The sequence below is a fragment of the Bison bison genome, unplaced genomic scaffold (assembly GCF_000754665.1).
Source record: "Bison bison bison isolate TAMUID 2011002044 unplaced genomic scaffold, Bison_UMD1.0 scf7180017864145, whole genome shotgun sequence".
Taxonomy (NCBI): domain Eukaryota; kingdom Metazoa; phylum Chordata; class Mammalia; order Artiodactyla; family Bovidae; genus Bison; species Bison bison.
Genome location: NW_011494717.1, coordinates 9,289,249 through 9,301,976, shown reverse-complemented (window position 1 = coordinate 9,301,976; position 12,728 = coordinate 9,289,249). Strand labels below are relative to the sequence as shown.

Below are 12,728 nucleotides of genomic sequence, written 5' to 3'. Positions count from 1 at the left end.
TCTGTTTGCTAAGCTACGAAACTGCGTGGTGACCTTGCGACGCGTGTCGCGCTCAGGTCGCTAGTGCGTCAGCGGCCGTCGCTGCGGCTGCGTGGCGGGTTGTCCAGGTAACCACGGGAGTTGTCGCTGTCTGTAGGCATCTGAGAGACAGGTGTTCGTCATGCAGTTGAAGCACCTGAGGACGCTGCTGAGCCCTCAGGTGAGGAGTCGCGTGCCTCTTCCCTCCCTCTCCCGCCTTAGTGTTCCAAGGAAAGTGGGGGGTTGAAGTTTGAAAACGGTGAGCGCCTACTGTGTGCAGAAGACCGAAGGCTTTAGCGGTGATACGGACTCTGCTCCGTCGATAGAGTGTGAAGTAGGCGAGAGGGGCTGCTGAGCACCGTAGCTTTCCGTTCATTTCATTTAACGGATCAGTTGTGTACCAGGTCCCATGCTGGGGCTCCAGAACTTCCCCAGTTGTTGCCTTTGCTTTCGAGAGGCTCGTACTAGAGGAAGAAACGCGTGTGTAAACAACTAACAATAATCTACATCGCTTAAATGAGCGCTCTAGGTGCATGTCCCACCGAAGGGAGTGCAGGCGACCACACCGTTCGTTTTGATGGTGAAAATCTCAGATTCAGAAGAGGCTGGGCACTAGGGATGTAACCGTAGAACATGTTGAAGAAAGGCGGGGTTTTGGAGTTAGGAGACCAGAATTCAAGTCCTAGCGTCACCACTACTTTAAATAAATGACCGGATACCCCTGACTTTAGCCTTTATCGCACAGGCTCTTTAAGCACTCATCCAAACTTCTACATTTGGTAAATGGGAATAATAGTAATCGCAGCTTTAGGGGATTAGGGGAAAGAGTTAAAGGCAGTAGTATACACAAGAGAACCTTGTAAACTAAAAAGCAGCGTGAAAACTGTTAGACAAGAGAGAACGATATTCAAAATTCAAAGGACAAAATAATACAAAGCAAGAATATCTGTCATAATTGAATGTTTAGTGTGTACCAGGGCAGCATAAATAAAGAAGTTGGGGTTGTGGATTATAGAATCAGGTACACGTGGATTTAAATCTTGATACTGCCACTTAAACTGTGTTTGTAAATTTGAGCAAATTACTTAGACTATCTGTGCCTCCATCTGGAAAAGATGAATAAGAGTAGCACCTACCTCAGTAATGAGATAAAGTGAGATAATGTGTATCACACACTTAGCAAAGTGCCTAATCTGTAGTGCTCGTTAAAACTTAGCTATTATCCTCTATCTCTGCCTCATTTAATCCTCACAACAGTCCTGTGAGGTACATATTGTAGAGAAAGGAGAATTGATTGTGGGAATCAGGAAGGCTTCACAGAGCATGTGGCTTTAGGAAAATAGAAGGAAACTAGAACAAAAGAGAGGTGTACTCATTGCTTTGAATCTGTATTTTGAAAATTCCTTTACCCTAATGGAATAATTGGAAATGAAATCTCCCTTCAGTCTTTCAAAATAAGGTGATGTCAGATGCAGGAAAGGACTGAGTGCCCAGGATGGGGCAAAATGATGAAGGAAGATGGTCAGCAACAATTAATGAGGAGCCCTCAACACTCCCAACCTAATTTAGTCAAGAGTTGGAGAAGGCTAAAGGTGGTGGGGTGACTATTTTCTGATTCTGGTTTGAGGATTTTGATGGGAAAAAGGCCCTTTTTACCTCTGACGTTGAAAGTGGGTAGGTTAGAAGTAAAAATTAACAATGTTTTAAGCCAGGGCTCTACAGCCCAAGTAGTTAATCAAACGGAGCAGAAACTAGATTTTTTTTTTTCAATTTCTAGGAGGGAAATCCTTAGTGCAGAACCTGCTGCATAGACCACCAGGGCTGGTGGTGGAAGGGACAGACATAGCAAGAATAATTCACCAGGAGTTGATCACTTCTAATTTGGGCCTCTGTGAAGTGGATTGTTAAGGGAAAAAAAACAACAACGACAGAAATAAAAATAAAAAACAAAGGCATTTTTTGAATCCTAAGTCTCAACTGTAATTATTTTACTTCCCATTCCAGAACTTTTACTGTCTCTCCCTTTTCTCCCAAATAAGTCCAAACTCAGCCTAGCTTAAAAGAGCCTTCCTGAATTGGCTTCCATTTATTTTTTGTGCCTTCCCCCTTCTGTTCTGCTATTAACAATGTAGTGTCAGCTAAATTAAATGACTGTTTATTCACCAGAACTTGTTATCGCTCATGCCATTTCTTCTACCTCAGAGAATTTCCCTACGTAACTGTCTCCATTGTTCAAAGCTTAGTGTTGATCATTTAAATGGAAAATTATCTCGGGCTTTTCCAAACTGTTATAGTGCTTTGTATGTGCCTCCCTTATGGGAGTTTTCCCATTTTTAGATCTTTGGGCAGGAACCACGTTTTGCTCTTTGTCTCTATCTCTCAGCCCTTGGCCAAGTGCCTTTTTCAGTATGGTACTCAAAAACATTAATTGAATTAATGGCTAAAGACCAAAACTTAATCAGACCAGTTGCATTTATTTCAGTAGCAGAATGAGGGAATAAGAAGGCCACTGTAGGGACATAGCGGTACTTACTCACTGTGTCACTTCCTAGTGCGTTTGCATTATGGTTTCTAGAAGCAGTTTATTCCACCATCCAGGGCTCTGAGGCCTCAGAGACCTGGATAGATCATGGGCATCTCTTTGTTTTAAGGACTGTGCTAGAAGAAAAATTGACCAAAGTCACACTAGAAGTAATGGAACTAGAAATGCTAATAGCATTCTCCGCCAGCATCTGGATTATTTTTGTCCCCTTTACCTCTGCAGGATGGAGCTGCAAAGGTCACCTGCATGGCATGGTCCCAGAACAATGCCAAATTTGCTGTCTGCACAGTGGACCGTGTGGTCTTACTATATGATGAACATGGGGAGCGAAGAGATAAATTCTCCACCAAACCAGCCGACATGAAGGTGAAGGGAATACTCACGTGTACCTTAATCTGTTGATGGGACCTTATAAACCTAGAAGGCTTCCTAACCTGCTTCCTAGCCACAGGCATAGGAAATGGCCTGCACTTCCTTTTCTTAGTACAAAGCCCTCAAGCCCGCTACCATCAATATGCACTTGTTCTTCTCTTTTCAGTATACTCACTACTTCTTTTTTCTGTCCTTTTCTTTCTTTCTTTTTTTTTCTTTTTTGACTCTTAGTATGGCAGGAAGAGCTATATGGTGAAGGGCATGGCTTTTTCTCCTGATTCCACTAAGATTGCCATAGGACAGACTGACAACATCATCTATGTCTACAAGATTGGAGAAGACTGGTGAGGATAGAGATTGGGAGATGGGGTGTCCCAGAGAAGAAGGGAAAGGCAGGAAGAAATGCCTCCCTGGGAAGGGGGAATGGAGAAAATAAGGAGCCGTGCTGGAGCTTGGAAGGCAGGGGCCTTCTGGAGTCTGTTGCTGCCTTCCCTTTGCCTGCACTGTGTTTCCTGTGATCCCATCCCTGGAGGAATCAGTCTTAGATCAACAAGGAGGCCCTCTGAGATCCTGGGGAGCCAGGAGTGATGTTCTGTTTTTATTATTCTTCCAAAGCTACTCTGGCTCCTCCTTATGCCTCCTCGAGGGCTTCCGTGGAGTGACAGGCAACACTGGTGGGCCAAGGATGGTGTCTGCAACTCCTTCCCCTCCCCCAGCATCATTTGTGGCATTTATTCATGGATGTGGTTTTTAATATGCTTCTCTCCTTTATTTGGCAGGGGTGACAAGAAAGTCATTTGTAACAAGTTCATCCAGACGGTAATGTTCTTACCAATCCCTGAGAGATCAGGAGGAACAAACATATCAATATATCTGCTTATAAATACAGCCAGAAGTTGGCATTTGTTAATATCTGTCTCTGACTTTTCCTGCTGCATGAATGGTGCTGCCTGGCTGCTTACCCGCCTGTGCCTTCCTCCTTAGAGCCCAGTCATGTCCCCTCCTCTCCTTCCCTGTGGGCGGTTGGGGTGGTGGCATGTGATAGGCTGTTCAGGTTTAGATTGTCTATCTGTGTGCTCATATACATAGATAGGCTTATCCTTTTCATTCTTGCTTTCTTCCAGAGTGCTGTTACTTGCCTGCAGTGGCCAGCAGAATACGTCATTGTCTTTGGGCTGGCTGAAGGAAAGGTAAAGGAGGGAAGAGAAGCACAGGAGAGGCTGTGGATGGGGATAATGGTTCTGGAAAGAGGTATATGGTTAATCTTCTCCCTGAGGGTCAAGTTACGTATTGGGGGGAGACCACACAGGGAACACTTCTTGTGTTTTTATTTCTGTCCCTTAGGTCCTGGATAGAGTTGAAAGTAGCCTAACCAGACTTGTGTCCACTCTCCCATTTTCAGGTTCGTTTAGCAAACACCAAAACTAACAAATCATCTACCATCTATGGGACAGATTCTTATGTGGTGTCCTTGACAACAAAGTGAGTAAGGAAGAATGGTATCCCAGAAGCTTGGGAATGGTAGGAAAAGCTCGAGTCTTGGCTTGAGGGACCATAGTGTGAACGATGGGGAGGGCTGGGAACGGGAACCACAGGTAGAGTAGTCTGATGAGGAAGGGGACTTTCTTGGGGAGACAGGGATGTTCTAACTGCTTCCTTTATGTCTCTCCTTTCTTTTCTCCTTTTTTTAGTTGCTCTGGGAAAGGAATTCTCTCTGGTCATGCAGATGGCACCATTGTTAGGTATTTCTTTGATGATGAAGGCTCAGGAGAGTCACAGGTATGAATAAAGGGTACTCTGGGAAAGGGGAGAAGGAAATCCCAAGCACTGTCCTAGGGGAGGTTGGACATCTAAGAAAGTTAGATTATGGTGCTCAGGGAGGAGGCTGGAAGGTGAGGCCTCAGGCAGAGAGACACCTGGATGTGGCCGCAGAAGAGGATTTGTTTTCAGGAGGCCAGAGCTTAATAGTTATAGGAAAGGATGAATCAAGTGGAAGGGACCTTGAGGCAAAGGGAAATAAAGACTCTGAGAGAAATGAAAATTAAAAATTATTCTCATTTATGTAAAATGTTTTACATATATTTATAAATTCAAAGAACAAAAGAGTTGTTTATGCTTGAAAAGGGAAATATAGAGGAATAAAGGAAGGTTCATGTTTTAATCCTCTATTGTTTGAATCATTTACAATAAGAATTATCTGTATCATGATTAAACGTGCCCTTCCTAAAATAAAGAAGTCGTATATTCCCTGTGGGCCTATACAGTGTTGGTTGATGTGTAGGTCAGCTTCCTTTGGGAGCCTTACTAGGTGAGTATTGAAGATCTCCAAACAAGTATTTTGAGGTTTCCTTTTGAACATAAGGGCTTCCCTTGGGGCTCCTCTGGTAAAGAATCCGCCTGCAATGCGGGAGACCTGGGTTCGACCCCTGGGTTGGGAAGATCCCCTGGAGAAGGGAAAGGCTACCCATTACAGTATTCTGGCCTGGAAAATTCCATGGACTGCATAGTTCATGGGGTCGCAAAGAGTCAGACATGACTGAGCGACTTTCACTTTGAATATAAAATTGATAAATGCATATATATTAAAATGTCATAGAAGATGAGTGTGTGGTAAAGACAGATAATTTGTGAAGTCTTCAGATTAGGATGTGTTATGGCAGGAAAATGTTGGGGAAAAGATTTCCTCGAGTAGAATTGTCCAAGGGAGTGTGTCAGATGCTAGGAATGAGAAATTTCTGAGGTGGTGTCCTCAGAGTGACAGAAACCCTCTTCTACTCTTAGGGAAAGTTGGTGAACCATCCGTGCCCACCCTATGCCTTGGCGTGGGCAACCAACAGCATTGTGGCTGCAGGCTGTGACCGGAGGATTGTGGCCTATGGAAAGGAAGGCCATGTGCTACAAACTTTTGACTACAGCCGTGACCCTCTGGAGCGGGAGTTCACCACAGCTGCAGCAAGTCCTGGGGGCCAGTCGGTTGTGCTGGGAAGCTATGACAGGTGGGTCCCTGTCCAGCTGTGGCTTCTGCCTACTTTCCCTGTGTACACTCTTCTTTAGCCCAGTTTTGCTTCCCAACCAGAGTGGAAGACTGGTTGAGCGTCAGAATCAAGTGATTGTCAAGTTTTAATTCATGCACATTTTCCTCTTCCTGCTCCCACCATCCACTAGCATGCCATCAGTTCCAAGATTCACCGTGCTCTGGTCGTGTGTCTCAGTCTCTCCCCAGGACTCCACAGCAGACTTTATCTCTACTTTCTTTGTATTCCCGTTGCACCTTTTCAGACTACTGGCTTTGTGTTTATCACACTGTATTATCCTTTGGTGTTTGTATCTAATGGGCTAATTTGAAGAGCCCTTGAGAAGAGAGCCTCTAATATTTTTTTTTCAAGTCTCCAGAGCCTAGATTAGCATCTAGTATATCATAGGTGCTCAGATGTTTGTGAATGCATAAATGATGGGACGGTGCATAAACAGCTGGAGTCTAGGTCCCATCTCTTCCTGGAGTGCTTTTAACCCCAGCTTTGTCAGTGCTGTCTTTGTCCCTTTCAGTCTCATGTATGTCTCTTCCTCTCTTTCTTCTCTGACTCCTAGCAATTCTCTTTTCGTTTTCTGTATTTCTCTATACTAACAGCTCATTTTTCTAAATATCCACAGTCCCTTTTTATTTTTTCACTCCTATCTCTCTTACTCTATTTTACTTTTGACTTGATTTTCCCAGTTTACTTCCCTCGAACATTTTTGTCCTCTCCTACTAGACCCCCCACCTCCCGCCACCTTGTCTGTTTTCTTTTATTTCCTCTGTTCTCTGATATAGCAAAACTCATTTCCTTCCATTACAAGCCCATTTTCACTTTTTCTCAGCCTCCATCTCTTCTAAAAGCCACATACTTAATTTCAGACTTCGGGTGCTCAACTGGAGTCCTCGGAGAAACATCTGGGAAGAGGCAAAGCCCAAGGAGATTGCCAACTTATACACCATCACTGCCTTGGCCTGGAAGCGGGATGGCTCACGACTCTGTGCGGTATGCAACTAGTAACCCCTTTCTGCTTTGGTGACTTCTTCAAATTAAGAAAAATCCCACCTATCTTAAAGCACTCTCTCCTGACACTGGAGAAACTCCTCTTCCCTTTTGATCGCAGTCTAAAACTCCAGTGTTGCAGGCAGGAAAGAGAAATCCATACTTTACTGGGGGTCACATGGGTCAAGAGTTTATAGGCAGGGCTAGTTTCTCCCTCATATCCCATCACTAACTACGTGATGCTCTTGAGTCCTGCAAGTGCACCTCTTTCCTGCTGATACTTCCAAAACCTACCAACCCTTTCACTGCCGACTCTTCTGTAGATTCTAGAACCTAGGGTTTGAGAGTGTCTCTAAATACCCTCTTCACGCCTCTACGCTGTGTGTGTTACCCTTTATGCTGCCACTTTCCCTTCCAGGGCACACTCTGTGGTGGAGTGGAACAGTTTGACTGCTGCCTCCGAAGGAGCATTTACAAGAATAAGTTTGAATTGACTTATGTGGGACCTAGCCAGGTAAGCAGCTGATAGCCTACCACACTGAGGTCATGCCGTGGCTCATTCATCCCTGTAGTACTACCCTGTGGTCTGGCCACAACATAGACTCAAATTTAACCTCTGGCAGAGCTGTTCTGAGGAACAGAATATGTCTGACAACTTTCCCACAGTAGGTCTTCCAGCCTATTGTAAGAGAAGGATTATTCTCTTCTCTTCTCTTATTAAAAATACCAGGTTTAAGGGGTACAGAGATTGCCATTTACATCTTCCTGGTTTAAAACTTGACTCCCTATAGGATGTCAACTGGGGAAATTAATAGGATTATAATTCTGAATTCCTTTGTTTTAGGGCCTCTGAACTCATTGTATATGATGTTGCAAGCTCATGCCTTAGGTCCTGAACCCAGTTTTATCTTTTCTCTACCTCTACCCTCTTTTCCTTCATTTATTATTCATTGATTCCTTCAGTCTTTCAGTTTCTCCAGAAATATTTGTCCTTTCTTTATCTGTCAGCACTGTTAGGCGTTGAGAATTCAAAGATGGTTATCTGTAATACAGTGTCCCTTAATTGAGATCATTCTAGTGAAGGAGACACATGTATCAAAAAATAATATAGCACACATGGTAAAGTTATAAAAGTTTGTAGAGAGAGCTACAGGAACATAGGGTGAGTGATTAGTTTAACCCAGTGGAACTTTCAGAATCATTTGTATTATAAGCATTGAAAGAGATAATAGATGAAAGCGTTTTATAAATAGTAAAAGCATTATAAATGTGAGATGTCCTTTTTACCAAGAATATCCCAGGCCAGGCAAGGAAACAAGATGTGCTTTTGCTTAGCACTGTGGCGGTAGGCAAAGGACACAGCCCATTCCCCCCACTTTCGGACTGGGGGAGCTGAGACTCCTCTTTTACCAAGGTGATTGTGAAGAACCTCTCATCGGGGACCCGAGTGGTACTCAAGTCACACTATGGCTACGAGGTGGAAGAAGTGAAAATCCTGGGAAAGGAACGCTACCTGGTGGCCCACACGTCAGACACACTGCTGCTGGGGGACCTGACCACAAATCGCCTTAGTGAGGTAGGAACCAAACATGGAGAGGTGGGGAATGGGGCATCCTGAGGTGTTGCCCAGATGAGGCAGGGTCCCTGGGGAAGGTCTCCATGGGATGCTCTAATATTCCTGTGTTGGGGACCTGGTTTCAGGGAGTGAGATCCAGGTTTAGAATCCTGGAATATGAATCACTGCTGTTGGACTTTTTTTTTAACACCTTCTCCCAGAAGCACAGGGTCCAAGGCAGAATCTGACATAGCATCTCTCTTGTGCAATGTCAGACCTCCCCAGATCAATCTCTCTGCGTCCCACCCTGCTGTTCTTGCAGCATTGCTTCGGGTGGTTATCCACAGGTTCCTTATGTCTTCTTCCCCCTTAACAGGTAGCTTGGCAGGGATCTGGTGGCAATGAGAAGTATTTCTTTGAAAATGAAAATGTGAGTAGAGCTTGATTCACCATAAACCTTCTTTTAGCTTCTGTGTCATAGGATGGCAAGTGGTAAGGGGTTGAGGAAACAGCAGATAAAAATGGGAAGGTGAAATAGAGGAACAGAATAAAGAGAAAAGTGGACTTTGCTATAAACTCGCAATGTACCTCCCTCGACTGTCTCTTTCTTCATGCAATCTTTCCACCATATAACAATCCCATTCATCCCCAGGTGTGCATGATCTTCAATGCTGGAGAGCTCACCCTTGTGGAATATGGGAGTAATGATACCCTGGGTTCTGTACGTACTGAATTCATGAACCCCCATCTCATCAGGTAACCCCACCTAGTTCTCTAAATTTTTGAAACCCAAAAGATTTCCTTTTTGACTTCTAACTCCTGTATCCTCGAGTTAATCTAAAACCTTCATCCCATGTCTTGTTTCAGAGCTATTGTTAAACATCCTAGCTACCTAAGCCCGTTTTGCCTTACCTGACCTTTCATGTTTCAGTGTCCGTATTAATGAGAGGCGTCAGCGAGGAATGGAGGATAATAAGAAATTGGCTTATCTTGTTGATATCAAGACTATTGCTATAGGTGAGTAAGACTCCCTCATAATTGTAATAACAAAATTGATGTTTATAAAGCACTTCCATATCACAGGATTGTATGCAGTGGAGAATCCAAGACTCTCAGAGACAGCAGGTAAATGTGCGTCTGCATTCTTACAGTGGATATGTGAAATGCTTAAATTCACGTGTGTGTCTGTGTCTAGAAGTCTAGATATAGATACCTTGGTGTGTATAGGCCTGCCCATATAATTATTCATGTTCTGTAGGCATTTATCTTAGGGCTGGGAAATTGTGAATTGTAGAGAAGAACCATTAGAAAATTTAAGAATTTTCCTGTTTAGACTTCATAGGATCACAGATTCTTAGAACTGGTAAGTCCCCTTAGGAAGGGGACTTACTTTCTGTATAGTTTGTCATTAATAAGTAGTGATGACACATTGTATATACATATCACAAGTGTTCACATTTATAAATCGTACTTATATATTAATAGTTAATTTTGTATCATGAAATGTTTCAAGCATAGGGAAAGAGTATAAAGAATAGCATGATATTCTCTAAAAAGCTTATTAGAGAATAACATATCCAGGTAGTGTAGTTGTTAACAGCAGAGCTCTGGAGTCAAACCTCCCCACTTGTCTACTTACTACCTGTGTGATCTTCAGGTAAGTTACTTATCCTTTCTGTATCTCAATTTCCTCATCTACAAAGTGGGGATAAAAATAGCACCTACTTCGTATGAAAAGCACTTAGACTAGTGCCTAGTATATGATAAGTGCGTAATAAATGTTAGCTATTGATAATAATAATATTATTATTACTTGTATACCCATAATATTATATGAATAGCTAACATTTGTTACATACTTACTATATACCAAACAGTAGTCTAAGTGCTTTTCTTATTATTATTACTTGTATACCCATGGGATTCCCTGATGGCTGAGTGGGTAAAGAATCTGCCTGCAATGCAGGAGACGTAGGAGACAGGGGTTCAATCCTGTGCTGGGAAGATTCCCTGGAGAAGGAAATGACAACCCACTCCAGTATTCTTGCTTGGAAAATCCCATGGACAGAGGAGCCTGACAGGCTACAGTCCATGGGGTAACAGAAGGGTCAGACATGACTTAGTGACAGGGAAGAGCTCTATACCCATACCAAATTCTGTCAAATCCTTAACGTTCCATTATATTTTCCTTGGATCTTTTCTCTCTTCTTTTATTGGTGGACATTTAAGTTGTTGGTTTTTCCCTATTGCAGTATTTCAGTTCTCTAAGGTTTACACCCAGCATGGAATTGCTGAATCATAAAAGAGGTACATCCTCAATTTCACTAAATATTTCCAAATTGCTCTCTGAAGAGGTTGTACCAGTTTACAGTCCCACCAGCAGTTACAGTTCCACATCCTCTCCAATGCTTGAAATTGCCTGACTTCATAATTGGCTCAATTTGATGTGTTCAATATATGAAAATATATTTCATTGTATTAATTTTTTGTTCATTTGTTTATTGGCATTTTGGATTTCTTCTTCCATGAGTTGCCAGTTTATATCCATTGCCTCTTTTTAAAATTAGATTGTCTTTTTCTTGTTTGGGCTTCCCTTGTGGCTCAGCTGGTACAGAATCCACCCGAGATGCGGGAGACCTGGGTTCAATCACTGGGTTGGGAAGATCCCCTGGAGAAGGGAAAGGGTACCCACTCCAGTATTCTGGCCTGGATAATTCCATGGACTGTGTAGTCCATGGGGTTGCAAAGAGTCTGACATGACTGAGTGACTTTCACTTTCTTTCTTGTTTACTTGAAGGAGTTCTGTGTGTGTGCAGGTATAGACTTTGATGGTTATTTGCGCTGCAGTTATTTTGTCTCCGCCTGTGGCTTGTCTTTTCTCTCCTTTTCAGCATCTCTTAGTGTTTAGACATTTTTAAGTTTAATGTAGTTCATTTCATCACTTTTTAAAAATTGAAGTATAGTTGATTTACAGTGTTGTGTATCACTTTTTAATAAATAGTTTGTAGGTTTTGAGGTCTTATTTAGGAAATCCCTTTCTACTCCCTCCTATATTTTGGCACTTAAAATTTTTGCCTTTTACCTGGAATTTATTTTTGTGCATAATATAAGTAGAAATCTAATTTTATTTTTCCATATGTGTAACTATTTATTGAAAATCCATTCTTCACCCAGTAATACATTATGTCATCTCTCATAAATCAAGTTTCCATATACATATGGGTCTGTCCTTAAGATATTTTTACATTTCTAGAGTTTTATATTTCATATGAGGTTTCTGAGCTCAGAAATATAAGTATAATGCAAATAATAACACAGTCCACTGGCCTAAGTTCTAATAGCAGTAGTGAGCCATATGACTTTGGACAAGTCACCTCACTCTGTAGGTCTCATCTTCAGTGTACACTGACAGAGTTTATCTCTTAACTTTTTTGGGTCACCAACCCCTTTGAGTGTCTAATTAAAAGCATAAATCCTTTCCCAGAAAAATATCTACACACATAATTTTGTATGTAATTTCAGGGTGCTCATAGAAATAGGGTCCCCACAGCTTTAGCACTTTCTAATTGTACTTATAATTGAGGCGTTAAAACATGGATTTACTGATTTTGCTTTTGAATTAAAGAAAAATTCATTTTTAAGTTGGTCGTCCCAGTTGTGGCTATCAGCTGGCATTTGGTTTTTAGCTTCAGTCAGTTCAGTTCAGTTCAGTTCAGTCACTCAGTCGTGTCCGACTCTTTGTGACCCCAATAATCGCAGCATGCCAGGCCTCCCTGTCCATCGCCAACTCCCGGAGTTCACTCAAACTCACGTCCATCAAGTCCGTGATGCCATCCAGCCATCTCATCCTATGTCGTCCCCTTCTCCTCCTGCCCCCAATCCTTCCCAGCATCAGAGTCTTTTCCAATGAGTCAGCTCTTCACATGAGGTGGCCAAAGTACTGGAGTTTCAGCTTTAGCATCATTCTTTCCAAAGAAATCCCAGGGCTGATCTCCTTCAGAATGGACTGGTTGGATCTCCTTGCAGTCCAAGGGACTCTCAAGAGTCTTCTCCAACACCACACTTCAGAAGCATCAATTCTTCGGCGCTCAGCTTTCTTCACAGTCCAACTCTCGCATCCATACATGACCACTGGAAAAACCATAGCCTTGACTAGATGGACCTTTGTTGGCAAAGTAATGTCTCTGCTTTTGAATATGCTATCTAGGTTGGTCATAACTTTCCT

At 42.6% G+C, this 12,728-nt stretch overlaps 1 protein-coding gene across 3 annotated transcripts in view; it reads left to right on the top strand.

Moving 5' to 3' along the window:
- IFT172 (intraflagellar transport 172) overlaps positions 1-12,728 on the top strand; it is a 38,064-nt gene continuing 25,336 nt past the window's right edge. For 2 of the 3 annotated variants that reach the window (XM_010840651.1, XM_010840653.1), the window contains exons 1-14: positions 1-199; positions 2,783-2,926; positions 3,164-3,276; positions 3,712-3,751; positions 4,057-4,122; positions 4,335-4,414; positions 4,624-4,711; positions 5,714-5,928; positions 6,828-6,951; positions 7,367-7,462; positions 8,363-8,524; positions 8,880-8,933; positions 9,156-9,259; positions 9,435-9,520. In XM_010840651.1, coding sequence (XP_010838953.1) covers positions 161-199; positions 2,783-2,926; positions 3,164-3,276; positions 3,712-3,751; positions 4,057-4,122; positions 4,335-4,414; positions 4,624-4,711; positions 5,714-5,928; positions 6,828-6,951; positions 7,367-7,462; positions 8,363-8,524; positions 8,880-8,933; positions 9,156-9,259; positions 9,435-9,520 — 1,411 coding nt within the window. In that variant the 5' untranslated portion in view covers positions 1-160. The remainder of the gene's footprint in view (positions 200-2,782; positions 2,927-3,163; positions 3,277-3,711; positions 3,752-4,056; positions 4,123-4,334; positions 4,415-4,623; positions 4,712-5,713; positions 5,929-6,827; positions 6,952-7,366; positions 7,463-8,362; positions 8,525-8,879; positions 8,934-9,155; positions 9,260-9,434; positions 9,521-12,728) is intronic. The other variant, XM_010840652.1, reaches the window with a different exon arrangement.